Source organism: Dendrobates tinctorius, unplaced genomic scaffold (genome assembly GCF_039654945.1).
Source record: "Dendrobates tinctorius isolate UK_male_01 unplaced genomic scaffold, ASM3965494v1 ptg000501l, whole genome shotgun sequence".
Classification (NCBI taxonomy): Eukaryota; Metazoa; Chordata; class Amphibia; order Anura; family Dendrobatidae; genus Dendrobates; species Dendrobates tinctorius.
Genome location: NW_027362160.1, coordinates 1,092,376 through 1,120,300, shown reverse-complemented (window position 1 = coordinate 1,120,300; position 27,925 = coordinate 1,092,376). Strand labels below are relative to the sequence as shown.

At 54.5% G+C, this 27,925-nt stretch overlaps 1 protein-coding gene across 4 annotated transcripts; it reads left to right on the top strand.

Moving 5' to 3' along the window:
* Positions 1-309: 309 nt before the first annotated feature.
* TMEM63B (transmembrane protein 63B) lies at positions 310-26,867 on the top strand. Of its 4 annotated transcripts, XM_073564903.1 has the most exons (23): positions 310-546; positions 3,771-3,850; positions 7,092-7,130; positions 8,281-8,371; positions 9,231-9,268; positions 9,682-9,824; positions 12,378-12,429; positions 14,979-15,087; positions 15,282-15,352; positions 16,184-16,264; positions 17,400-17,523; positions 20,437-20,570; positions 20,759-20,896; positions 21,337-21,490; positions 21,577-21,683; positions 21,770-21,856; positions 21,940-22,005; positions 22,091-22,253; positions 22,390-22,495; positions 24,029-24,196; positions 24,314-24,429; positions 24,529-24,609; positions 24,933-26,867. In XM_073564903.1, exons 1-23 carry the CDS (start codon positions 355-357, stop codon positions 25,104-25,106), a joined length of 2,514 nt encoding a protein of 837 aa, XP_073421004.1. In that variant the 5' UTR covers positions 310-354; the 3' UTR covers positions 25,107-26,867. The 4 variants fall into 4 exon arrangements, with proteins under 4 accessions (XP_073421004.1, XP_073421006.1, XP_073421007.1 ...); XM_073564905.1 differs by lacking the exon at positions 24,029-24,196; XM_073564904.1 differs by lacking the exon at positions 7,092-7,130 and having other exon boundaries at positions 311-546.
* Positions 26,868-27,925: the final 1,058 nt, after the last annotated feature.

The following is a 27,925-nucleotide window of genomic DNA, read 5'->3' as shown; positions in this document are numbered from 1 at the left end:
ATGATGTGGGTGCAGTACGGCGTCTGCGCTCAGTGATTGGTGCACATGATGTGGGTGCAGTACGGCGTCTGCGCTCAGTGATTGGTGCACATGATGTGGGTGCAGTACGGCGTCTGCGCTCAGTGATTGGTGCACATGATGTGGGTGCAGTACGGCGTCTGCGCTCAGTGATTGGTGCACATGATGTGGGTGCAGTACGGCGTCTGCGCTCAGTGATTGGTGCACATGATGTGGGTGCAGTACGGCGTCTGCGCTCAGTGACTGGTGCACATGATGTGAAGGCGTTTGGTGTGCTTCAGTCTCGGCTGATTATCTGTTTTATTTACTTGCAGACTGGAGAATGATAAAGCAGCCATGACCCCCTTCTTTCTTGGCACCCTGGCCTCTATGGGCACCACAGCCACCACGTCCTGCAGTGGACCCACCTGTAATAATGTCTCCACCAAGGACTATTGCTACAGCGCTCGCATCCGCAGCACCGTACTGCAGGGACTGCCGTTCGGTGGAGTGCCCACCGTTCTGGCGCTGGACTTCATGTGCTTTCTGGTGAGTACATCCTGGGGCTCGGTGCAGGGGATTCACGTGTAAAGTGCCCCCATAATGTATCCAGTTTCTCAGGTCTCATCTTCTCAGGGTCCACACAAGCGGGTGAAGTCATCGGAGGTCACGTAGAGAGATGAGGTGGGCTGCTGGGTCCCGGGACCTGACGGCTGTTTTCTACGCATATATTCTTACGTCCCGTCACAGCAGCCTCGACATTGGTGTGTGAGGCTGCACGGGAGGCGTGTCACCGGCCTCGTGTGACGTCACATGGTCACTTTGCATGGCTGTCTAAAGTAGAGCGTCCACAGGGAGGCGGCACTCCCTGTCCCATGCAGTGGACACAGACCGCCCTCGAGGCCAATGAGACACGTGAATTAATTTGCACAAACTCAACTAAAACTCTCTGAAATGATGCAACATTTTTGCGCATCTTGTAGTTTAGTAACTTTTGCTCCAGTTCCGGCCACCAGTTATCCCAGCTGAGTCTCCGTTGCAATGTATCAGACAATCTTTTTCTATGAGGCAAAAAGCCTGATAAATGTTAGAGGATAGAGTGGGCGAACCTGAACAGTAAAATTTGGGGTCCCTACTGAACATCTACTGTTCAGGCACAGACCCAACGCGGACTTTACCAGGAAAACCTTGTTAATGATCTGGTTCAGTACCACGAACGCCGGGTGTTTCTCATGCTGTCATGGTTCCCATGCTGTCAAATGACAGCGCAGGTCCGCAGCTGTGATCATAGGTAAAGCTTCTCTGGTCACTGGCGTCGGCTGATGGGACTACTACTCCCATCATCTTACGCCTGCTGATAACAGCGAGAGCAGGAGCTGCTGATGGGAGTATTCATCAGCTGGAGCTCTAAATAAACTGTGTTCCAAATTATTATGCAAAAAGAGTTTCGGAGTGATAAGGGTAGAATTTGTTTGTCATTTACACTCGTTGATGGTGATGTGTGTCAGGGCTCTTTATATCACTGAAAGCAATTGCAGATTCCTGTGCACATTAGTTTGGCCGGTGTGTCCAAATAAAGGCAAGACTACTGAAGAAGGCTGTTCCACATTATTAAGCAGCCAACATTTTATGCCAAAGTGGGAAAGAAAAAGGATGTGTCGGCTGCTGAGAAGCAACAAATTGTGGAGTATTTAGGTGAAGGCACGACTACAATCAACATTGCCAAGACACTTCATCGTGATCATCGCACAATCAAGAAGTCTGTCGCTGATTCCCAGCACACACGTGTGCGGCTGATAAGGAGAAACTGAGGACTCTTTCCAACAGGCAATTGCATCAGGTTAGAAGAGCAGCTGCAGAAATGCCTTGTCATAGCAGCAGACAAGTTTTGAAGCTGCTGGTGCCTCCAACGTCCCCCGAACAACAAGATGCAGGGTCCTTCAGAGGTTTGCAGCTGTGTGTAAGCCATCCTGTCCACCACCTCTATCCAGTGCACACAAGCAGAAACGGCTCCAGTGGCCAAACGAGACACGAAGACTGATGAGTGCCGTGCAATGCTCGATGGTCCAGATGGATGGAGTGGAGGATGGCTGGTTGATGGACACCCCATGAAAACACGGCTAAGGCGCCAACAAGGAGGAGGTGGAGTGATGTTTTGGGCTGGAATCATGGGGAGAGAGATTGTCGGCCCCTTTAGGATCCCTGAAGGGGTAAAGATGATCTCCATAATCTATGAGGAGTTTCTAAAACAGCACTTCCTGCCATGGTTCAAGAGGAAGAACCGTGCTTTCCGCAGCAAGATCATTGTCATGCCTGATAATGCACCGTCTCATGCTGCAAATAACACATCTGCATCTCTGGCTGCTATGGGCAGAAAAGAGGACAAACTTATGGTGTGGCCACCATCTTCCCCTGACCTCAACCCCATTGAGAACCTCTGGAGCATCATCACAAGGAGCGTCTATGATGGCGGGAGGCAGCTCACATCTAAGCAACAGCTCTGGGAGGGGATTCTGTCCACAGGCAAAGCAACGGAAGCACAAACCGTCCAAAAACTGACAAATCCAATGGACGAGAGAGTTCAGAAGCTTCTTTCCAACAAGGGTCCTATGTGCAGATGTAACATCACCGAGAAGAAAGTTCTGACTTGAAAACTGTTTGATTTCATTCTGTAATAAGCTGATAATGCTTATAACTTCACAATTCACCATTTTTTTGTTCAAAATAAAAATAAAAAGGTTGAAAACTCTGCTGTGCATAATAATTTGGAACTTGCATTGTGAGTGTTTCTTATTTTTAAAAATATCCTGTTTTCATAGACAGATTGTTCCAAAACATTGCAATTATACTAGAATATTAGATGACTGGAAAATAACAATGACGGCAATTCATATAGGTAATTTACAGAAAATAGGAGGAAATATTTTTTGCATAATAATTTGGAACACAGTATACATATAAATATTTTGAACGGCGTGGGGACCCCTGTATTTTTGATTAGCAGCCTTGCAAAACCGACAGCTGGGGCTGCAACCTTCAGATGTCAGTTTTATCATGGTTGGTTATCAAGAATAGAGGGGTCCCCACACCGTTTCTTTTCTGGGCAGTTGCGGACTCCTACTTTTAGGCTGGGGGGGCAATATCCATGGCCCCTTACCAGCCTGAGAATACCAGCCCCCCAGCTGGGAGGAACCCAACGTGTGTTTTTTATTCTTTATTTAATTTAGAAAAAAAAAGTGTGGGGTCCCCTCTTTTCTTGATAACCAGCCATGATAAAACTGATGGCCGCAGCCCCCAGCTGTCAGTTTTGCCTGGCTGCTTATCAAAAATACAGGGGAATACTCCCATCAGCTCCTGCTCTCACTGTTATTAGCGGTAGCAGGTGTAGGCTGATGGGAGCAGTAGTCCCATCAGCTGACACCAGTGACCAGAGGTAAACGTTTTACCTCCGATCACAGCTGCGCGCTCACGTTGTCATTTGACAGCGTGGGAACCGCGGCTGTCTGACCATCGGTAATGATTTTACCACAGATCAGAGGCGGTGTTTTCTGTGCTGTCATGCACATGGCATGTTCAGGCCCCCCATTAAAGTGAATGGGTTCCGGGTCCAGGTCCATCCAGGCACTGTTCTGGTACCCAAATGAAACACTTTTTTTGTTTTTTTTCAAATTGCTAGGCCACACCCGAACATCCTTGGGTTTGCCCATCACTAACAGAGGAGAAGCCCGCCAGCCATGATGTCCTTATTGAGTATGTTTACATGTCTCCTCCAGGCTCTGCTCTTCGTCTTCTCCATTCTGAGGAAGGTGGCGTGGGACTACGGGCGGCTGGCGCTGGTCACCGATGCTGACAGGTGGGTCAATTCACTGTATGGTGGCTGATCATATACAAGAGGAGACGGTACAGGACTGAGGGTGTGTGCACAGCAGATGCACAGTGGACGGTACAGGGCTGTGGGTGTGCACACAGCAGACACATAGTGGATGGTACAGGACTGAGGGTGTGTGCACACAGCAGGCGCATAGTGGACGGTACAGTACTTGGGGTGTGCACACAGCAGACACATAGTGGATGGTACAGGACTGAGGGTGTGTGCACACAGCAGGCGCATAGTGGACGGTACAGTACTTGGGGTGTGCACACAGCAGACACATAGTGGATGGTACAGGACTGAGGGTGTGTGCACACAGCAGGCGCATAGTGGACGGTACAGTACTTGGGGTGTGCACACAGCAGACACATAGTGGATGGTACAGGACTGAGGGTGTGTGCACACAGCAGGCGCATAGTGGACAGTACAGGACTGAGGGTGTGCACACAGCAGGCGCATAGTGGATGGTACAGGACTGAGAGTGTGCACACAGCAGGCGCATAGTGGATGGTACAGGACTTGGGGTGTGCACACAGCAGGCGCATAGTGGACGGTACAGGACTTGGGGTCTGCACACAGCAGGCACATAGTGGACGGTACAGGACTTAGGGTGTGCACACAGCAGACACATAGTGGACGGTACAGGACTTAGGGTGTGCACACAGCAGACACTTAGTGGATGGTACAGGACTGAGGGTGTGCACAGTAGGCGCATAGTGGATAGTACAGGACTGAGGGTGTGCACAGTAGGCGCATAGTGGATAGTACAGGACTGAGGGTGTGCACACAGCAGGCGCATAGTGGACGGTACAGGACTTGGGGTGTGCACACAGCAGACACATAGTGGACGGTACAGGACTTAGGGTGTGCACACAGCAGACACATAGTGGACGGTACAGGACTTAGGGTGTGCACACAGCAGACACTTAGTGGATGGTACAGGACTGAGGGTGTGTGCACAGCAGATGCACAGTGGACGGTACAGGGCTGTGGGTGTGCACACAGCAGACACATAGTGGATGGTACAGGACTGAGGGTGTGTGCACACAGCAGGCGCATAGTGGACGGTACAGTACTTGGGGTGTGCACACAGCAGACACATAGTGGATGGTACAGGACTGAGGGTGTACACACAGCAGACACTTAGTGGATGGTACAGGACTGAGGGTGTGCACAGCAGGTGCATAGTGGATAGTACAGGACTGAGGGTGTGCACACAGCAGGCGCATAGTGGATGGTACAGGACTGAGAGTGTGCACACAGCAGGCGCATAGTGGATGGTACAGGACTGAGAGTGTGCACACAGCAGGCGCATAGTGGATGGTACAGGACTTGGGGTGTGCACACAGCAGGCGCATAGTGGACGGTACAGGACTTGGGGTCTGCACACAGCAGACACATAGTGGACGGTACAGGACTTAGGGTGTGCAAACAGCAGACACATAGTGGACGGTACAGGACTTAGGGTGTGCACACAGCAGACACTTAGTGGATGGTACAGGACTGAGGGTGTGCACAGTAGGCGCATAGTGGATAGTACAGGACTGAGGGTGTGCACAGTAGGCGCATAGTGGATAGTACAGGACTGAGGGTGTGCACACAGCAGGCGCATAGTGGACGGTACAGGACTTGGGGTGTGCACACAGCAGACACATAGTGGATGGTACAGGACTGAGGGTGTGTGCACACAGCAGGCGCATAGTGGACGGTACAGGACTTGGGGTGTGCACACAGCAGACACTTAGTGGATGGTACAGGACTGAGAGTGTGTACAGCAGGTGCATAGTGGACGGTACAGGACTTAGGGTGTGTACAGCAGGCGCATAGTGGATGGTACAGGACTGAGGGTGTGCACACAGCAGACATAGTGGACAGTACAGGACTGAGGGTGTGCACACAGCAGGCGCATAGTGGATGGTACAGGGCTGAGGGTGTACACACAGCAGACACTTAGTGGATGGTACAGGACTGAGGGTGTGCACAGCAGGTGCATAGTGGATGGTACAGGACTGAGGGTGTGCACAGCAGGTGCATAGTGGATAGTACAGGACTGAGGGTGTGCACACAGCAGGCGCATAGTGGATGGTACAGGACTTAGGGTGTGCACACAGCAGGCACATAGTGGACGGTACAGGACTTGGGGTCTGCACACAGCAGACACTTAGTGGATGGTACAGGACTGAGGGTGTGCACAGTAGGCGCATAGTGGATAGTACAGGACTGAGGGTGTGCACACAGCAGGCGCATAGTGGACGGTACAGGACTTGGGGTGTGCACACAGCAGACACTTAGTGGATGGTACAGGACTGAGAGTGTGTACAGCAGGCGCATAGTGGACGGTACAGGACTTAGGGTGTGTACAGCAGGCGCATAGTGGATGGTACAGGACTGAGGGTGTGCACACAGCAGGCGCATAGTGGACGGTACAGGACTTAGGGTGTGTACAGCAGGCGCATAGTGGATGGTACAGGACTGAGGGTGTGCACACAGCAGACACATAGTGGACAGTATTGGGCAGTTGAAGAGGAGCACTATCTGATGCCTCAGCACATCAGTAATCTCCGTCCCGTGTGATGAAGTCTGCAGCTTTACATCTTAATTAGTCACATCTGATGTCTGCGTGATGAATTTTTGGGTGGTGTGACATTAAAGAGTATTATCTGTGTTAAAGGGATCCTGCCACCTTATTCCTGCTGTTTAAACAGTGGATTCATCCATCAGAGCCGGAGAAAGGATTGTGACCAGGTAACTGCTGCAGGTAAATTTGGGGAGAGACGGATGTCCGATGAAGCCAGGGCCAGGTTGTCACCGCTGCAGGCAGTTCACAGAGCTCTCCACGCCGGTCCCTGGTCGATCCCGCAGCGCGCCGGTCCCTGGTTTCTCGCGCTTGCCGATGGCTGGATCTTCACAGTCTGTTTTCTATTAAATGCCGGAGTGTTTGAGAAAAGCTTACCTGGTCGCACTCGTGCCCCTGGCTCTGATGGAGAAGTTCAGGATTTGGGCATCAGGAATTGAGTGGGGATTCTCTTTCCCATTGCATTCATCATTGACTGCCTGAAGAGGTTCTTCAGCAGCTGCAGAACTTCCCATGTACTATGGGTGATACGGTTCTGGCTGTATGGTCAGGCGACTTGCTCGCGAGTCGTCCTCATATTCTCCCCAGTAGGGGGCACCCTATGTTTTCCTGTACTTAGTGTGTGGTTCTGTTTGTTGCTCCCTTCAGGCAGCGCCGTCGGCATCGATTCCAAGAGGAGCGGGAATAGTATGTCCTGTGTGTTGTGTGTCCTCTCTAATATCGGGGATCCTGGCGGAGGCTCTCTGTTCTCGCTAATATCGGGGATCGTGGCAGAATCTCTCTGTCCTCTCTAATATCGAGAATCCTGGCGGAGGCTCTCTGTCCTCTCTAATATCTCTAATATTTGGGATCCTGCCGGAGGCTCTCTGTCCTCTCTAATATCGGGGATCCTGGCGGAGGCTCTCTGTCGTCTCTAATATTTGGGATCCTGGAGAAGACTCTCTGTCCTCTCTAATATCTGGGATCCTGGAGAAGACTCTCTGTCCTCTCTAATATCTGGGATCCTGGAGAAGGCTCTCTGTCCTCTCTAATATCTGGGATCCTGGAGAAGGCTCTCTGTCCTCTCTAATATTGGGGGATCCTGGCGGAGGCTCTCTGTCCTCTCTAATATTTGGGATCCTGGAGAAGACTCTCTGTCCTCTCTAATATCTGGGATCCTGGAGAAGACTCTCTGTCCTCTCTAATATCTGGGATCCTGGAGAAGACTCTGTCCTCTCTAATATCTGGGATCCTGGAGAAGGCTCTCTGTCCTCTCTAATATTGGGGGATCCTGGCGGAGGCTCTCTGTCCTCTCTTATATCTGGGATCCTGGAGAAGGCTCTCTGTCCTCTCTAATATCTGGGATCCTGGCGGAGGCTCTCTGCCCTCTCTAATATCGGGGATCCTGGCGGAGGCTCTCTGCCCTCTCTAATATCGGGGATCCTGGCGGAGGCTCTCTGCCCTCTCTAATATCGGGGATCCTGGAGAAGTCTCTCTGCCCTCTCTAATGCCGGGGGATCCTGGTGGAGGCTCTGTCTTCTCTAACACTCTGATGCATGCCGACTCTGTCTCTTTCTCTCTCTGGAGCGCCCGTCCCATCATGAGACCAGTCTGCAGCCTGTGGATTTATTCCCAGCGGATGCTGGAGGTTGTAGTTCCACTGTTGAGGGGAGAGCCATCAGTGCCTCTGACCTTGATTGGTCTTGGGTTTGGTGGGCCAGGTGCCTCCTCATTTTGCATGAGAAGGGCATTGCCTGCTCTTCAGAGTGATGATTAACCCTTCCTGCAGCTAGCGTCTCTTCTGGCCTCTGTTGATCCATCTCTCCCTGTGTATAATGAGCCTCCTCTCCCTTCGTAGCGTGGCCTCCGCGATGCACTCAGACAGCCATGACCGGTACGAGCGCCTCACCTCCGTCTCCAGCTCCGTGGACTTTGACCAGAGAGATAACGTGAGTACTGCGATGGCGGTGTCACAGGGCCCCAAGCATTGACCATAGCATCTAAGGGGCTAATAGCCGGGATTGGAGTTGTCTCTGATCCTGGTGTTATCATGGTGACATCCAGACTCTCACCTTAAATGGAAAAACAGAAACGCAAAAATGAAAAGGGGCAAGGTCTTGAAGGGGTTAAGTACCTGCCTTAATCCTGTATTCCTGTTCACACCGGCAGTTCTTGAGATGCGTGCAGGGCTGCCAGCATGCCTTACCAGAGGTGTTCTGCTCTGCAGAGGAGATTCACTACTGAGCACGGACATAAACTGCAGCACAGATTCATCTCCACTAAACGCAGAGCTCCTCCGATCAGAAACAGAACAGACATTTATAGGACGTTTCATAGCTTCCCCCAATTCTTATGAAAAAGCATTCCGTACATCCTGCAGTGTACTACTGCACCCAATGTATTATGTATGTTAGGAGTCGGACGACTCCGACTGACTCCACAGCCCTGGGTATATACAGCTGGCACCCATCAAATAATGGCGCGGGCTCAGCTTCTGAGAAATGACAGTATGGTGGCTCGCCAGTGCTGCACATCCAGGGTTAATACCAGGTTGTCACCCAAAATACCAGCACCAACCTGCATAGTGTTCACTCCGAGCCGCAGCCTCTGTATTCAGGCTCCGCAGGGACCTCCCTCCCACCACTCTGAGTCTGGGGTACAGACAGGCGGACTGCACACACATATATCCCTGGCAGGAACGCCTTGTTTTGGGGTCTTTCCGCATATATTGGACCCTCAGTAACGCTTTGTTTTGGGGTCTTCCTCCCTATAATGGACCCTCAGTAACACTCCGTCTTGTCTTCGCAGGGATTCTGCTCCTGGCTGACCGCCATCTTCAGGATCAAGTGAGTTTTCTTCGCTCTAATCCAGGAATCTGCAGATTACACTCCTGATACCGGGGGAGGGGGAACCCAGGAAGGATTGGTTGGCCACCGATCACTGCTATCTGTGGTGCAGCTCTTTAAAAGGGCTCTCCACCTGTCTAGTAGTTGCGAGGGGGGGTCTTCTCTTTGGGGTCTCCTGAGCCCTGCATTCAAAGGTAGTCTGGAGAGATCACCAGTCAGAGCAGAGCTAACCCCTCTGCCCCAGATATGGGGGGCATTGATGTCTTCATAGACAAGTCATGAGGTTATATGTGACACCATGACACAGGACTGTTTGTTTTGTGTAGAGGAGTCGTATGATTGGGGTAGTAGTCTGTTGGGGGGAAGTGGTTATTTACCTTGGTCTGATCACCTGTCTCATATGTTTGCACCAGGGATGATGAAATCCGGGAGAAGTGCGGAGCCGATGCCGTCCATTACTTGTCCTTCCAGCGGCACATCATCGGTCTGCTGGTGGTGGTTGGAGTCTTGTCTGTCGGCATCGTTCTTCCTGTCAACTTCTCAGGAGACCTTCTTGGTGAGGACTTTATAAAGCTGTTTTCTGAGATAGTACAATCCTTTGCAGCACTGGATACAGAGCTATACCACCTCCACTGGAAGACAAAATTGGAGGCCATCCCACCTTCACCGGAGGATGTAGAGGGGATACGAGGCCATCCCACTTCCACCGGAGGATGTAGAGGGGATACGAGGCCGTCCCACCTTCACTGGAGGATGTAGAGGGGATACATGGCCGTCCCACCTTCACCGGAGGATGTAGAGGGGATACGAGGCCGTCCCACTTCCACCGGAGGATGTAGAGGGGATACGAGGCCGTCCCACCTTCACTGGAGGACGTAGTGGGGATACGAGGCCGTCCCACCTCCACCGGAGGATGTAGAGGGGATACGAGGCCGTCCCACCTCCACCGGAGGACGTAGAGGGGATACGAGGCCGTCCCACCTCCACCGGAGGACGTAGAGGGGATACGAGGCCGTCCCACCTCCACCGGAGGACGTAGAGGGGATACGAGGCCGTCCCACCTCCACCGGAGGACGTAGAGGGGATACGAGGCCGTCCCACCTCCACCGGAGGACGTAGAGGGGATACGAGGCCGTCCCACCTCCACCGGAGGACGTAGAGGGGATACGAGGCCGTCCCACCTCCACCGGAGGACGTAGAGGGGATACGAGGCCGTCCCACCTCCACCGGAGGACGTAGAGGGGATACGAGGCCGTCCCACCTCCACCGGAGGACGTAGAGGGGATACGAGGCCGTCCCACCTCCACCGGAGGACGTAGAGGGGATACGAGGCCGTCCCACCTCCACCGGAGGACGTAGAGGGGATACGAGGCCGTCCCACCTCCACCGGAGGACGTAGAGGGGATACGAGGCCGTCCCACCTCCACCGGAGGACGTAGAGGGGATACGAGGCCGTCCCACCTCCACCGGAGGACGTAGAGGGGATACGAGGCCGTCCCACCTCCACCGGAGGACGTAGAGGGGATACGAGGCCGTCCCACCTCCACCGGAGGACGTAGAGGGGATACGAGGCCGTCCCACCTCCACCGGAGGACGTAGAGGGGATACGAGGCCGTCCCACCTCCACCGGAGGACGTAGAGGGGATACGAGGCCGTCCCACCTCCACCGGAGGACGTAGAGGGGATACGAGGCCGTCCCACCTCCACCGGAGGACGTAGAGGGGATACGAGGCCGTCCCACCTCCACCGGAGGATATAATTTTACATATAAAGTGACCTGTCTGCAGGATTGTGCTCAGTAACTACATGTGGATGAAAAGAGGGGTTGCTCCAGCTTCCAGAATTTTTTTCCAAAAAATTTGTAAGATAGAAGGTGCAAAAAAAAACTTTAAAAATCAGTAAAAGGACAGCATGGCAGCAACATGTTTCAAATGCACATGCCGTTCATTGTCAGGGATCAGCCCATCTTTTCACCCACATGTGATTTTACATCTTGTCCTTTGGATCTCTTGCCTCCAACCGCCTAGGGCATGGGTGAGATGGTATTTCTTTCTTTACTCAGTAACTACACACAGTGTCAGGTCAGCGCCATTGTACTGATTGCGATGACACCTGGTGATGAAATCAGTCTTGTGGTTGTTGTGGAATCTGGATTTTCAGTTAATGAGATTCTCGTGCTCTGGGGCAGGGCTGTGGGCGGGGCTTTGTGGTGCTCTGCTTACATATGCATCTGTATGGGCCTGTGACAGCACACGGATCCCTCAGTGATGCACCCAATATTTTACTTACCGCATAGAATATTATGGGGCTAGAAAGCAAAATGGACATCTAGCAAAACGGTGCCGGTGCCCGTGCAGTTCCATTATATTGCTTGCCGATAGATGCTACTGCGCAAACACCGCTGCCATTTTGCTGGAGGAAAAAGTGTCTGCAGCAAAATGGCACCGGCGGCAGAGAGAGGCTGCTTCGCTAGCACCATATTGCTTAATGTAAATTTTTTTTTTCTACGGCCACAATAGTATATGCATTATAAAAATAGGGGGTGGTTCAGAGAGTGATCAGTGACCTATCATAGGCCCATAAGAATGACCATGTAATCAGAGCACCACATAAAGCCCCGTCCCGGAGTACCAGAATATCATTAACTTAAAACTGAACATGCAGCTTCCACAACAGCCATAAGTCAGATTTCATCAGCAGGTGTCTGTGTAATCAGTATAACTGCGCTGACCTGACACTGTCTGTAGTCACTGAGCACAATCCTGCTGACAGGTATCAGTGTAATCAGTATAACGGCGCTGACCTGACACTGTGTGTAGTCACTGAGCACAATCCTGCTGACAGGTATCAGTGTAATCAGTATAACAGCGCTGACCTGACACTGTGTGTAGTCACTGAGCACAATCCTGCTGACAGGTATCAGTATAATGGAGCCAACCTGACACTGTCTGTAGTCACTGAGCACAATCCTGCTGACAGGTATCAGTGTAATCAGTATAACGGCGCTGATCTGACACTGTCTGTAGTCACTGAGCACAATCCTGATCACAGGGCACTTTAACCATTTTCTACATCCATTAACTTTTTTGTTTGCTTTTTGCGCTGACAGAAAACAACGCATACAGCTTCGGGAGGACGACAATAGCCAACCTGAACTCCAGGTGAGACTTGTATCATTGTCTGCCACTTGGGTGTTGAGCGCTGTGCAAAAGTTTTAGGCAGGTGTGGGGAAAAAATGTTAGAGTAAGATACTTAATACTCCGAAGTGTAGAATAAAGAAAGCTTTGGTGCTACCGAGAGACCGGTTAAAGTCCATGACACTGCGGTGCTGTCCGAGAGACAGCCGTATTCCACGACTGACGCCTTTATTGGCTGACCTGGAAAATATTTGCAGCTTTCACAGTACACGGGCCCCTTCATCAGGAGTAATAATGGAGGGGAGTCTCTGCTCCAAAAGCTACAAATAGAACTTACCTGCTCAGCCAATAAAGGGATCACTCCTAGAACACAGTTGTTTTTATCGCCTCCAGCTGGTGGCTGCCCGTCCATCATGCGCGCTGTATAGCGACGTCTCCTGGAGGTCGTCTGTTACATGCGCTGTATAGCGACGTCTCCTGGTGATCGTCCGTCACGCGCGCTGTATAGGGACGTCTCCTGGTGGTCGTCCGTCGCGTTCGCTGTATAGGGACGTCTCCTGGTGGTCGTCCGTCACGCGCGCTGTATAGGGACGTCTCCTGTAGGTCGTCCGTCACGCGCGCTGTATAGCGACGTCTCCTGGAGGTCGTCTGTCACACGCGCTGTATAGCGACGTCTCCTGGAGGTCGTCTGTCACGCGCGCTGTATAGGGACGTCTCCTGGAGGTCGTCTGTCACGCGCGCTGTATAGGGACGTCTCCTGTGGTCGTCCGTCACGTGCGCTGTATAGGGACGTCTCCTGTGGTCGTCCGTCACGTGCGCTGTATAGGGACGTCTCCTGGTGGTCGTCTGTCACGCGCTCTGTATAGCGACGTCTCCTGGTGGTCGTCTGTCACGCGCTCTGTATAGCGACGTCTCCTGGTGGTCGTCCGTCACGCGCTCTGTATAGTGTCGTCCCCTCGTGGTCGTCCGTCACGTGCGCTGTATAGGGACGTCTCCTGGTGGTCGTCCGTCACGCGCGCTGTATAGCGACGTCTCCTGGAGGTCGTCTGTCGCGCGCTGTATAGCGACGTCTCCTGGAGGTCGTCTGTCGCGTGCTGTATAGCGACGTCTCCTGGAGGTCGTCCGTCACGTGCGCTGTATAGCGACGTCTCCTGGAGGTCGTCCGTCACGTGCGCTGTATAGCGACGTCTCCTGGAGGTCGTCCGTCACGTGCGCTGTATAGCGACGTCTCCTGGAGGTTGTCCGTCGCGTGAGCTGTATAGCGACGTCTCCTGGAGATCGTCCGTCACGCGTGCTGTATAGCGACGTCTCCTGGAGGTCGCCCGTCACGTGCGCTGTCTGGAGGTCGCCCGTCACGTGCGCTGTCTGGAGGTCGTCCGTCACGCGCGCTGTATAGCGACGTCTCCTGGAGGTCGTCCGTCACGCGCGCTGTATAGCGACGTCTCCTGGTGGTCGTCCGTCACGCGCGCTGTATAGCGACGTCTCCTGGTGGTCGTCCGTCACGCGCGCTGTATAGCGACGTCTCCTGGTGGTCGTCCGTCACGCGCGCTGTATAGCGACGTCTCCTGGTGGTCGTCCGTCACGCGCGCTATGTAGCGACGTCTCCTGTGGTCGTCCGTCACGCGCGCTGTGTAGCGACGTCTCCTGTGGTCGTCCGTCACACGCGCTGTGTAGCGACGTCTCCTGGTGGTCGTCCGTCAAGCGCGCTGTGTAGCGACGTCTCCTGTGGTCGTCCGTCACGCGCGCTGTGTAGCGACGTCTCCTGTGGTCGTCCGTCACGCGCGCTGTATAGCGACGTCTCCTGGTGGTCGTCCGTCACGCGCGCTGTATAGCGACGTCTCCTGGTGGTCGTCCGTCACGCGCGCTGTATAGCGACGTCTCCTGGTGGTCGTCCGTCACGCGCGCTATGTAGCGACGTCTCCTGTGGTCGTCCGTCACGCGCGCTGTGTAGCGACGTCTCCTGGTGGTCGTCCGTCACGCGCGCTGTATAGCGACGTCTCCTGGTGGTCGTCCGTCATGCGCGCTGTATAGGGACGTCTCCTGGTGGTCGTCCGTCACGCACGCTGTCTTGGAGGTCGTCCGTCACGCGCGCTGTGTAGCGACGTCTCCTGGTGGTCGTCCGTCACGCGCGCTGTATAGCGACGTCTCCTGGTGGTCGTCCGTCACGCGCGCTGTATAGCGACGTCTCCTGGTGGTCGTCCGTCACGCGCGCTGTGTAGCGACGTCTCCTGGTGGTCGTCCGTCACGCGCGCTGTGTAGCGACGTCTCCTGTGGTCGTCCATCACGCGCGCTGTGTAGCGACGTCTCCTGGTGGTCGTCCGTCATGCGCGCTGTATAGCGACGTCTCCTGGTGGTCGTCCGTCACGCGCGCTGTATAGGGACGTCTCCTGGTGGTCGTCCGTCACACACGCTGTCTTGGAGGTCGTCCGTCACGCACACTGTCTTGGAGGTCGTCCGTCACGCGCGCTGTATAGCGATGTCTCCTGGAGATCGTCCGTCACGCACGCTGTATTACTGCTCTTGCTCCCCGGTGTCTGTGTGTCTCGCCTGTGACCGGTGTCTTTCTCTCTCAGAAATAACCTGCTCTGGCTGCACACCACCTTCGCTTTCCTGTATCTGCTACTCACAGTTTACAGCATGAGGCGGCATACGTCCAAGATGCGCTACAAGGAGGACGACTTGGTAACGTAACCCGCTGCACGCTCTGCTTCTCATCACATGGACCCAGGAGGGGCGTCTAAACTCTGACACCTGTCGCCTGCCCCATGCGCTGCGGGGGGGAGCCCTCCGGTCCCTCGCACCAATAGGATTCACTGTCATCTCCTTATGTGACCGCAGAGTTCTGCTTACCCGCCTCTCTATGCTCTCATCTGCAGGTGAAGCGCACGCTTTTCATTAACGGGATATCCAAGTACGCTGAACCGGAGAAAATTAAGAAACATTTTGAGTAAGTCGTCTCTCTTGTGAGGGGGTCTCTTGATCTGGGGTAGTGTGCCATGAAAACCACAGAAAGAGGAAAAAATCATCCAATATTTGAGGAAAAAAACAAAACCAGGCAGAGATGCTTACCTGTATAGACAGGCCTCAATACAAATGCACTAACAGGGTGCAGCGGACCCAAGTAAAGTGGCAGCTGCACAGGTGCAATAATACCTAATGAGACAGTGCCAATTAGAATGCATCCCGTGTGAACAGAGGCCACAAGTTTACAGAACCATTTGGGCCCAACTGCACCCTGGAAAAAATATAAGAAGTGCACAAAAAACATATCAATATATGTAAGGTATTGGTTGATATTATGGCCAATACCTTACATATATTATGTTTTTGTGCACTGTATATCATTTCAGGGTGCAGTTGGGCCCAAATGGTTCTGTAAACTGTGTGTGGCCTCTGTTCACACGGGATGCCTTCTAGTTGGCACTGGGCAGCCCCCCTATATGGTGTTACTAAGAGGCTGTGAACCAAAAGCCCTGCATTCCCTGTGTGAACACTGCCACATGCGGATTATTTTTTCTGCACTGGTGTGCCACACGGCCAGTCCCTGATTGTAGGCTGGCTGTCTCATTAGGTATTATTGCACCTGTGCAGCTGCCATTTTACTTGGGTCCACTGCACCATGTTAGTGCATTTGTATTGAGGCCTGTCTATACAGGTAAGCATCTCTGCCTGTTTTGTTTTTTTCTGGGGTACTGTGCTCTCGATCTGTTGGGGGTCTCTGTGTTGGAAGGCACTTTCCTCAGTGACTGTTGTGTGTAACTACGCTTGTGTCTTATAGAGAGGCGTACACTAACTGCACCGTCTTGGAGGCCCGGCCGTGTTATGATGTGGCCAGACTGATGTTCCTAGATGCAGAGAGGTAAAATTCCCGAGACCGCGACATCAGAGGATCTACTGTACGCCGGCCAGTCAGGAGGCAGCAGAGACCTGGACACGGGGTCCGCCTGTATAAGGGGATTCCTACCCATAGTACACTGCCTCCAGCAGGCCACAAATGTGCGTGTGTCTGCACAAAAGGTTAGAATCCGACTCCATGAGGATGCTCTGAGTGCCCGACGTCCACAGTTGGGGGTTGTGCTCACAGCCCTCCTACGGCCCCCTCCACGTCTCCTGGTGTACTGGCCTGTCTCCTGGTAGCGCCTCCAGCCTCTGGACACTACGCTGACAGACACAGCAAACCACCTTGCCACAGCTCGCATTGATGTGCCATCCTAGATGAGCTGCAGTACCTGAGCCACTTGTGTGGGTTGTAGAGTCTGTCTCATGCTACCATGAGTGTGAAAGCACAACCAACATTCAAAAGTGACCAAAACATCAGCCAGAAAGCATTGGTACTGAGATGTGGTCTGTGGTCCCCACCTGCAGAGCCACTCCTTTATTGAGGGGGTCTTGATAATTGCCAATAATATTCCATTTGCTCATTAGCATGTGAAATTGATTGTCAATCAGTGTTGCTTCCTAAGTGGACAGTTTGATTTCACAGAAGTTTCATTTACTTGGAGCTATATTCTGTTGTTTAAGTGTTCCCTTTTTATTTTTTTGAGCAGTGTATTTTCCACCCTCCCCAGATTTCTATGACTTTTGCTTTCTTTAGCTCGCTTCCCCTCTTTATTGCGCGCTGTTTCTCTGCCGCCCACTCGCTCGTTCTCCCTCTGTGGCTGCTGCTTGCTCTCCCTCTCTGGCTGTCACTCGCTCTCCCTCTGTGGCGGTCGCCCGGCCGCTCGCACGCTCGCTCTCCCTCTGTGGCGGTCGCCCGGCCGCTCGCACGCTCGCTCTCCCTCTGTGGCGGTCGCCCGGCCGCTCGCACGCTCGCTCTCCCTCTGTGGCGGTCGCCCGGCCGCTCGCACGCTCGCTCTCCCTCTGTGGCTGTCGCCCGGCCGCTCGCACACGCGCTCGCCCTCCCCTTTCGGTCCATGTGTTATTCTGTCACGTGTTGTTCATGCTGTGACGCCACACTTAACCCAAATTTACATTTTCTTCTTGGGTTACTGCAGGAAGAAAGCAGAGCGAGGCCGCTTGTACTTTAATAACCTGCTAAGCCGAGAGAACGTCACTTCCTTCATCAACCCCAAACCATGCGGTCACCTGTGCTGCTGTGTGATCAGAGGCTGTGAGCAGGTGAGGTGCTGTGGTTAATGTGACTTTGCGACTCTAGGCCTCCAGTGACACCCCCACCCCCGTGCGCTCTGCTGCGCTGTCGATCACTGCCTAGTCCCTCCCTCAGTGACTCTTCCTCCGGTGCTCTCTGCAGCACTGTCGATCATTACCTAGTCCCTCCCCAGTGACCCTTCCTCCGGTGCTCTCTGCAGCACTGTCGATCACTGCCTAGTCCCTCCCCCAGTGACCCTTCCTCCGGTGCTCTCTGCTGCGCTATCAATCACTGCCTAGTCCTTCCCCTATTGACCCTTCCTCCGGTGCTCTCTGCAGCACTGTCGATCATTACCTAGTCCCTCCCCAGTGACCCTTCTTCCGGTGCTCTCTGCAGCACTGTCGATCACTGCATAGTCCTTCCCCCAGTGACTCGTCCTTCAGTGCTCTCTGCTGCGCTATTGATCACTGCCTAGTCCTTCCCCTATTGACTCTTCCTCCGGTGCTCTCTGCTGCACTGTCGATCACTGCCTAGTCCCTTCCCCTATTGACTCTTCCTCCGGTGCTCTGCAGCACTTTCGATCATTACCTAGTCCCTCCCCCAGTGACCCTTCCTCCCGTGCTCTCTGCAGCACTGTCGATCACTGCCTAGTCCCTCCCCTTATTGACCCTTCCTCCGGTGCTCTCTGCTGCGCTGTTGATCACTGCCTAGTCCCTCCCCCTATTGACTCTTCCTCCGGTGCTCTCTGCAGCACTGTCGATCACTGCCTAGTCCCTTCCCCTATTGACCCTTCCTCCGGTGCTCTTTGCAGCACTGTCGATCACTGCCTAGTCCCTCCTCCTATTGACCCTTCCTCCGGTGCTCTTTGCAGCACTGTCGATCACTGCCTAGTCCCTCCCCCTATTGACCCTTCCTCCGGTGCTCTCTGCTGCGCTGTTGATCACTGCCTAGTCCCTCCCCCTATTGACCCTTCCTCCGGTGCTCTCTGCTGCGCTGTTGATAACTGCCTAGTCCCTCCCCCTATTGACCCTTCCTCCGGTGCTCTCTGCAGCACTGTCGATCACTGCCTAGTCCCTTCCCCTATTGACCCTTCCTCCGGTGCTCTTTGCAGCACTGTCGATCACTGCCTAGTCCCTTCCCCTATTGACCCTTCCTCCGGTGCTCTCTGCAGCACTGTCGATCACTGCCTAGTCCCTCCCTATTGACCCTTCCTCCGGTGCTCTCTGCAGCACTGTCGATCACTGCCTAGTCCCTCCCCCTATTGACCCTTCCTCCGGTGCTCTTTGCAGCACTGTCGATCACTGCCTAGTCCCTCCCCCTATTGACCCTTCCTCCGGTGCTCTTTGCAGCACTGTCGATCACTGCCTAGTCCCTCCCCCTATTGACCCTTCCTCCGGTGCTCTCTGCTGCGCTGTTGATCACTGCCTAGTCCCTCCCCCTATTGACCCTTCCTCCGGTGCTCTCTGCTGCGCTGTTGATAACTGCCTAGTCCCTCCCCCTATTGACCCTTCCTCCGGTGCTCTCTGCAGCACTGTCGATCACTGCCTAGTCCCTTCCCCTATTGACCCTTCCTCCGGTGCTCTTTGCAGCACTGTCGATCACTGCCTAGTCCCTTCCCCTATTGACCCTTCCTCCGGTGCTCTCTGCAGCACTGTCGATCACTGCCTAGTCCCTCCCTATTGACCCTTCCTCCGGTGCTCTCTGCAGCACTGTCGATCACTGCCTAGTCCCTCCCCCTATTGACCCTTCCTCCGGTGCTCTTTGCAGCACTGTCGATCACTGCCTAGTCCCTCCCCCTATTGACCCTTCCTCCGGTGCTCTTTGCAGCACTGTCGATCACTGCCTAGTCCCTTCCCCTATTGACCCTTCCTCCGGTGCTCTCTGCAGCAGTGTCGATCACTGCCTAGTCCCTCCCCCTATTGACCCTTCCTCCGGTGCTCTTTGCAGCACTGTCGATCACTGCCTATTCCCTTCCCCTTTTGACCCTTCCTCCGGTGCTCTCTGCAGCACTGTCGATCACTGCCTAGTCCCTCCCCCTATTGACCCTTCCTCCGGTGCTCTCTGCAGCACTGTCGATCACTGCCTAGTCCCTCCCCCTATTGACCCTTCCTCCGGTGCTCTTTGCAGCACTGTCGATCACTGCCTAGTCCCTTCCCCTATTGACCCTTCCTCCGGTGCTCTCTGCAGCACTGTCGATCACTGCCTAGTCCCTCCCCCTATTGACCCTTCCTCCGGTGCTCTTTGCAGCACTGTCGATCACTGCCTATTCCCTTCCCCTTTTGACCCTTCCTCCGGTGCTCTCTGCAGCACTGTCGATCACTTCCTAGTCCCTCCCCCTATTGACCCTTCCTCCGGTGCTCTTTGCAGCACTGTCGATCACTGCCTATTCCCTTCCCCTTTTGACCCTTCCTCCGGTGCTCTCTGCAGCACTGTCGATCACTGCCTAGTCCCTCCCCCTATTGACCCTTCCTCCGGTGCTCTTTGCAGCACTGTCGATCACTGCCTAGTCCCTTCCCCTATTGACCCTTCCTCCGGTGCTCTCTGCAGCACTGTCGATCACTGCCTAGTCCCTCCCCCTATTGACCCTTCCTCCGGTGCTCTTTGCAGCACTGTCGATCGCTGCCTAGTCCCTCCCCCTATTGACCCTTCCTCCGGTGCTCTCTGCAGCACTGTCGATCACTGCCTAGTCCCTCCCCCTATTGACCATTCCTCCGGTGCTCTTTGCAGCACTGTCGATCACTGCCTAGTCTCTCCCCCTATTGACCCTTCCTCCGGTGCTCTTTGCAGCACTGTCGGTCACTGCCTAGCCCCTCCCACTCTGCTGTGGCCCCTCATGTCCTCTTTAGACTCCGGAACCCGCAGGATGGCTCCTGTTGTGTTACTTTGGGGTATACTTTAGTTATGTCCGCACCGATATTATGGCGTCCCGTCGTCTCCTGCAGGTGGAGGCCATTGAATACTACACAACGCTGGAGCAACGTCTGAAGGAAGAATACAAGAAGGAGAAGGAAAAGGTCAACGAGAAGCCCCTGGGGATGGCCTTCGTCACCTTTCACAATGAGGCCATCACTGCCCTGTAAGTGCCATGTACATTTATTGGCCCCCATTATCAGTGACCCCCACTCCATGATCAGTCATCTAGTATCTGTGGCCTCAGCTAGGCCTTGCCTGGTAATTCTCCTTGTCTTCTCTGAATACGTATGGCACCTGGGGGCCCTCTGCGTGGCCTCTGGGGGCCCCTTCTCACTTTATTTCTTCCTGCAGGATCCTGAAGGATTTCAATGCCTGTAAATGTCATGGCTGCAGCTGTCGGGGGGAACCCAAATTCTCCTCCTGCAGCGACACTCTGCATGTCCGGCACTGGACGGTGACCTACGCCCCGGACCCCCAGAACATCTACTGGTGAGTATGGCCGGGTCTGGAGGAGGTGGGCCGTACGACATGTTTATGTAGGGGATGGAACCATTTCAGACAGCAGCGGTTCTGGCGCTGAAGGAGACACTTAAGGGTCCTTGGCTGTTCATACTTGAGAGGTCCGCTCTTTAGGGCAAGCATTGGTCAGGTGGAATTGACCCGGCATCATGCCCTCCTCTAATGACACTCAGGCAAAATAGGAAGCCCCGCCCCTTGGACACCTTGAATATACAGCTAAGGAGTCCGGACTCAAGGATAGTGTCATGTGATCCATCTTGACTTTGCTAGTTGATTAGTGGCCACTTAGAAGGGGCATGTGGCAGGGTAAGAGGTGGTGACAGAGGACGTCTCATATTGGTGGTGTCTGTGAGGGGATGGTTGGTCGGCCACTCACACCGGTTCATAAGACTTGTCCTTCTTGTCCGCAGGGAGCACCTCTCCATCCGGGGCTTCGTATGGTGGATCCGCTGCCTGATCATCAATGTCATCCTCTTTCTCCTCCTCTTCTTCCTCACCACCCCTGCCATCATCATCACCACAATGGACAAGTTCAATGTCACCAAACCTGTGGAGTATCTGAACGTGAGTGTGTGCCCATCCTGGTGCGAGCAGCGCGCAGGCAGCCGGCGTCTCCGGCGCTGATCTTATGATCGCTTTCCTTTCTGCAGAATCCCATCATCACCCAGTTCTTCCCCACCCTGTTACTGTGGGCGTTCTCCGCTCTGCTGCCCACCATTGTCTATTACTCGGCCTTCTTTGAGGCGCACTGGACCAGGTACGGCGGGTGACTGCAGAATTGGTGCCTGCTCTGGCGTGACGCGACTGTCCACCATTATCTTCTCACTGCTTCTCTCATCCCAGGTCGGGTGAGAACCGGACGACCATGCACAAGTGTTACACCTTCCTCATCTTCATGGTGCTGCTGCTACCATCTCTGGGGCTCAGCAGGTAAGTCCCGGCTCCGGAGCGGCCTCCATCTTGTGCCCTCCCGGTAGCTGCCGTTAACTGGTGTCCTTCTGTCTCACGTTCAGCTTGGACCTGTTCTTCCGTTGGCTCTTTGATCAGAAGTTTCTGGCAGAGGCGGCCATCAGGTTTGAGTAAGTGACGTGCGTGGGAGGGTGACTCCCATCGTGGCGGGAGCTGCGCCTATCCCCCGCGTGCTCAGACTCTTGTCCCTGTTAGGTGCGTGTTCCTCCCAGACAACGGCGCATTCTTCGTCAACTACGTCATTGCCTCGGCCTTCATTGGTAACGCCATGGACCTTCTCCGCATTCCGGGTCTGCTGATGTACATGATCCGCTTGTGCCTGGCGCGTTCTGCTGCAGAGAGAAAAAACGTGAAGCGGGTGAGCTAAGTGGGAGGAGCCAGTGTGCTTTGTGGGAGGAGCCATGCTAGGGTCTGTAGGTCGGGAGAAGGCTCGTGGGCTTTCTTGCTATCATGTGATCAGAATCCTATACTTTGCGCTTCTCTTCTCTCCCCAGCACCAGGCTTATGAGTTTCAGTTTGGCGCGGCGTACGCCTGGATGATGTGTATATTCACCGTGGTGATGACCTACAGCATCACATGCCCCATCATCGTACCGTTCGGTGAGTAAATCGTGTAGTGAGCCTGCCCGACCTCCCCCATCCACTCACTATATAATGGGCAATCCAATCTGCCACCCACCCCCCCATCCACTCACTATCCAATGGGCTGGCCCATCACCCCCCCATATCCACTTAATATCCAATGGGCCCCCCCATCACCCCCCCCCCGCACTCACTATATAATGGGCTGTTACCTCGTCCTCCCCTCATCCGCTCACTAACTAATGGGCTGTGCCATTCAGACCCATCCCTCAATCCAATCACTGGGTTCTGCCCCGCTGCTCTTTGTCCCTGTGGCTCCCCCCGGGCTCTGCTCTTTTTCCCGCGGCTCCCCCTCCCCCCCGGGCTCTGCTGTCTTTTTCCACGGTTTCCCCCCCCTGCCCTCCCCGGGCTCTCCTCTTTTTCCGGCAGCTCCCCCTCCCCCCTGGGCTCTGCTCTCTGTCCTCGCGGCTCCCCCTCCCCCCCGGCTCTGCTCTCTGTCCTTGCAGCTCCCCCTCCCCCTGGCTCTGCTCTCTGACCTCGCAGCTCCCCCTTCCTCCCTGGCTCTGCTCTCTGTCCTCGCGGCTCCCCCTCCCCCCCCTGGGCTCTGCTGTCTGTTTCCACGGCTTCTCCCTCCCCGGGCTCTCCTCTTTTTCCGGCAGCTCCCCCTCCCCCCCTGGGCTCTGCTCTCTGTCCTCGCGGCTCCCCCTCCCCCCCGGCTCTGCTCTCTGTCCTCGCGGCTCCCCCTTCCTCCTTGGGCTCTGCTCTCCCTCTCCCCCCGGGCTCTACTCTTTTTCCCATGGCTCCCCCACCAACCCCCCAGCCCCAGGCTCTGTTCTTTTTCCCGCGGCTCCCCCTCGGGCTCTGCTCTTTTTCCCACGGCTCCCCCTCGGGCTCTGCTCTTTTTCCCACGGCTCCCCCTCGGGCTCTGCTCTTTTTCCCACGGCTCCCCCTCAAGCTCTGCTCTTTTTCCCACGGCTCACCCTCGGGCTCTGCTCTTTTTCCCACGGCTCCCCCGGGCTCTGCTCTTTTTCCCGCAGCTCCCCCCCCAGGCTCTGCTCTTTTTCCCGCGGCTCCCCCCGGGCTCTGCTCTTTTTCCCACGGCTCCCCCTCGGGCTCTGCTCTTTTTCCCACGGCTCCCCCTCGGGCTCTGCTCTTTTTCCCACGGCTCCCCCTCGGGCTCTGCTCTTTTTCCCACGGCTCCCCCTCGGGCTCTGCTCTTTTTCCCACGGCTCCCCCTCGAGCTCTGCTCTTTTTCCCACGGCTCCCCCTCGAGCTCTGCTCTTTTTCCCACGGCTCCCCCTCGAGCTCTGCTCTTTTTCCCACGGCTCCCCCTCGAGCTCTGCTCTTTTTCCCACGGCTCCCCCTCGAGCTCTGCTCTTTTTCCCACGGCTCCCCCTCGAGCTCTGCTCTTTTTCCCACGGCTCACCCTCGGGCTCTGCTCTTTTTCCCACGGCTCCCCCGGGCTCTGCTCTTTTTCCCGCAGCTCCCCCCCCAGGCTCTGCTCTTTTTCCCGGTATGTTCCTCCTCTCTTACTCGGTCTCCTCGGCGCAGGTCTCATGTACATGCTGCTGAAGCACCTGGTAGATCGTTACAACCTGTACTATGCCTACCTGCCCGCCAAATTGGACAAGAAGATCCACTCCGCGGCGGTTAGTCAGGTGGTGGCAGCACCGATCCTCTGCCTCTTCTGGCTGCTGTTCTTCTCCACGGTCAGGACCGGTGAGTGGCGAGACGCGGTGCGAGGAGGAGGGTCCTGGAGAGAGGTCTTATTAAAGGTGTAGACACTGCTAGTGCCAGCAATCACCTGCGGTTAACCCCTCGTTTCATGTTCTGCAGGGTTCCTGGCGCCCACCTCCATGTTCACCTTCGTCGTCCTGGTGGTCACCATCGTCATCTGCTTGTCGCACGTCTGTTTCGGACACTTCAAATACCTGAGCGCTCACAACTACCGGGTGAGAGTAATGGTGCCTCCTCCTGGGACGCAGGTGGCACTACAGTCTGCTCCTCTGCCCTCCTGTGTGTCTGTCCCTAATGTGACTGTCTTTTACCAGATCGATCACACGGAGGTGAACGCTGTGGACGGGACTCAGAATGGCCGCCCATCATCCAACACCCCCTCCCAGAAGTCAGCGGTGAGTTGTCTCGTTTCCTCCCCCCCCCCCCCCCCCCCCCCCCGGGCAATACAGTCTGCGTCTCTGGCCACACCTCTTAATTATAATTCTTATTATTGGTCATACCCATTGCACAATATGCACTATAGGCCACTCCCATCGCACAGTCTGCATTATAGGCCACTCCCATCAATATGCATTATTGTGCAATGGGTGTGGCCAATCTGCATCTAAACCTCATTATAGGCCACCCCCATTGTACAATCTGCATTATTGGCCACACCCATCATACAATCTGCATCCTTGGCCCCGCCCCTCTGACTGCCTCCCCTCTCTCCCCACAGAAGTACATTGCACAGGTCCTGCAGGACTCTGCCACGGACAGTGACCCGGCGGGTGACAGCGAGGACACGGAGCAGGGTTCTCAGGATGAAGAGATGATCCACGCCGACACCACACAAGACGCAGAGTTCCAGTCATGTGAGGACAGTCTGATCGAGAACGAAATCCACCAGTGACGGCGGTGGCGAGCGCTGGAGGGAAGACGCTACCGATACTCTCCCCGAACCTTCATCATCTGTGACTGGTGTCCCGGAGGGGTCTGGGTCCTGCCCCCGGATGAGGCAATAAGGAGAGCGCAGCAGTGGCCCCCTGCACCCCCCCTGTCAGTACAGTGTCGGGGCTCCATATTTGCACAGACGCCGCCTGCTGTTATATGTTCCGTGTTCGCTACATCCGTGTTCTCGCACCGTCTGCTCTGTGTGCTCCGCCCCGACCCTGGGGGGATAGGGGCAGAGCGCGTGGCCCTGGGATGGTGAGGAGGGGGACGTTACCCCTGCTCCGTGTGATAAGCGTGTCCTCTGTCGGGGAGTTCCGGCACCACTTCCTGTGGTGCCGTGGTTACGGCAGTTGATGCTGCGCTGCAGGGTAACGTCTCAGCCTCCCAGGCTCCTCCCCTTCATTGTCAGAGCTGGACTCTGGGAGGGGCTAATCTCGATAGTGTCCACCTACTTTGCACTGACTTTACCACTGGTGACCCCTCTGCCGCGAGACTCTTGTGCCCTCCCTGCGCGGACGTTCTGCACAGAGCTGCGCCTGGACCGGCATCGTCAGCTCACAGCACTGACCGTCCCTCATCACTGGCTGTAGGATTGCTGCGTTTTCATTGGTTAACAGGCAGAACCACACCCCCGAGCTTCATAAAGAAACCTGCCTCTGCGGAGCTGGTGCCGTCCTTTCCCACCATGTGATGGTGCGGGAACTTCCTGGCCCCAGTGTCCCCAGCCCTCTCGTGTGGGGGTCTGCACCCTGCACCGGGGGGCACCGCACTTTATTTCCCTCCTGGTTCCTGGACTATAGGAATCCTTTTATCGCACGATTTTCAGTTTTTAATACTAAGATGAAACCTGACGAACGCCGAGCGAATGATGGAGAAAGTATGTGACCCCCAAATGCCCTAAAGGGGCGAATCACTGATACAGTGGTCAATGCTGTGGAAAACTGACCCCCATCCCGGCCTGGACAGATGAGGCAGCCATTAACTGATTAAGGGAGGGGCTTCTGTTGGGGGTGGAGCTTGTGCTCACAACATCACCGTCTCCTGCCGAGGTCCTACAGGCGACCAGATCACAGTGGACTGTCCGTTTAATTATCAATCTGAGATTTCCTGGTGTGAGGGTCTCGCTTCCGCTGCACTTTATTACGGGACCTCTCATCCCCTCCATTATAATCGCTGCTCACAGGTCAGACCCCCGAATCTGAGCCCATCAGGGCAGCGCTGGGAATCCTCATCTGTCCTCTACTCCAGTCACAGCCGGAGCTGCAGGAGGTCACAGCTGCTGTGTATGATGGGTGATGTGGACAGATCTGCCCAGGCTGCAGCAGAGCGAGCGCCCCATCACAGAACGGAGAGGTGACCGAAGTCAGCAGGAGGTAGCAGCACAATAGTGACTGCAGCTCCGGATGTGACTGGAGTGCGATCAGGCATTACATGTAATATGATCACTACATCCTGAGGAGCTATTCGCAGTATTTCAGGAACGGTTTCCCTGTCCTGGCCCCTCCCCTGCAGACTTGGCCCCTCCCCTGCAGTAGCTAATTGCACTGTTCCCAGGAGACGTAATGACTGTGTAATCGGACCGTGTAGCAGTGACCGCACTGGACATGTAGCGTAAAGCAGGAGCCGCCGTCCTCCATGATGTTCCGTGTGTGATTCTGCACAAACCGCGGCCGTGTACATATGTATAAAGTAATAAAGAGCTGTCGTTACACTGCGAGAACCCGCCTGTGTGATCACATGACGCTGCTGCGCTAACCTGCAGTCCTATGTAACACAGCAAATAACTACATAATGTAGTACATATCACCTGCAGTCCTATGTAACACTACAGATAACAGGGATAACTGAGTACAGATAATGTAGTAGATGTCACCTGCAGTCCCATGTAACACCACAGATAACACAGTGATAACTCTCCGAGTACAGATAATGTAGTAGATGTCACCTGCAGTCCTATGTAACACCACAGATGTGACGAAAGCACACCCTGTGCCACCAATATGTCACGATCCCACCACTGACACCGGTATGTCAGCGGACGGAGGGATGCAACGCACTGCCGGCACACGGCTATCACAGGCACAGTGGGGGCTTATCTTAGTTATCACTGGTACCATGTTACAAAAATATACAGCAAGCTAATCTTGCTCTAACAATTTATCGCAGGGGGTTATTTTGGATGCCCCACCACTGCTAACAACCTTCCAAGAACTGTGGGGATTTATGGATATCCCACCTTCTCAGTTCCACTTTGGAACTCGCAGCTCTCCGGCGCCCCCCTTACCCTCAGGTCAGTCAGGGAACTGCACCTAGGATAATTAGTCGCCGGACGGGCTGCTTGTTGTGCACGGGCAATTAGACTACTGCAGTAAGGGAATTATCAATGCTTTGGCCATCCTGACACTCATTCAGCATATAAGACCCTTCTGTACTGCCAACTAGCCCAACCAACCGCACACACCACGCTGCTACCAGCCACGATTCACTTAATCAACGAGTTAATTAAGAGGGTCCGTGGCAAACCCCCAAATTAGTAGCGATTATCTAAAAAAAGGCGCATAGTTCGTTTCTTAGAGCATGGAGACAAACTGATAATTTTATCATTTATTCCCAAAAAGGTGGGCAGTGATTACACAGATAAAAGTTGTTACAAAGTTGAGACAGTAAATATGTACATTGCAAATATCAAAATAAATGGATGAAAACAGAAATTACACTTACAGTTGCTTATGGTTCTTTAGGCAAGCCATGTGGCAAGGTGGATGGGCCGCTTAGCCA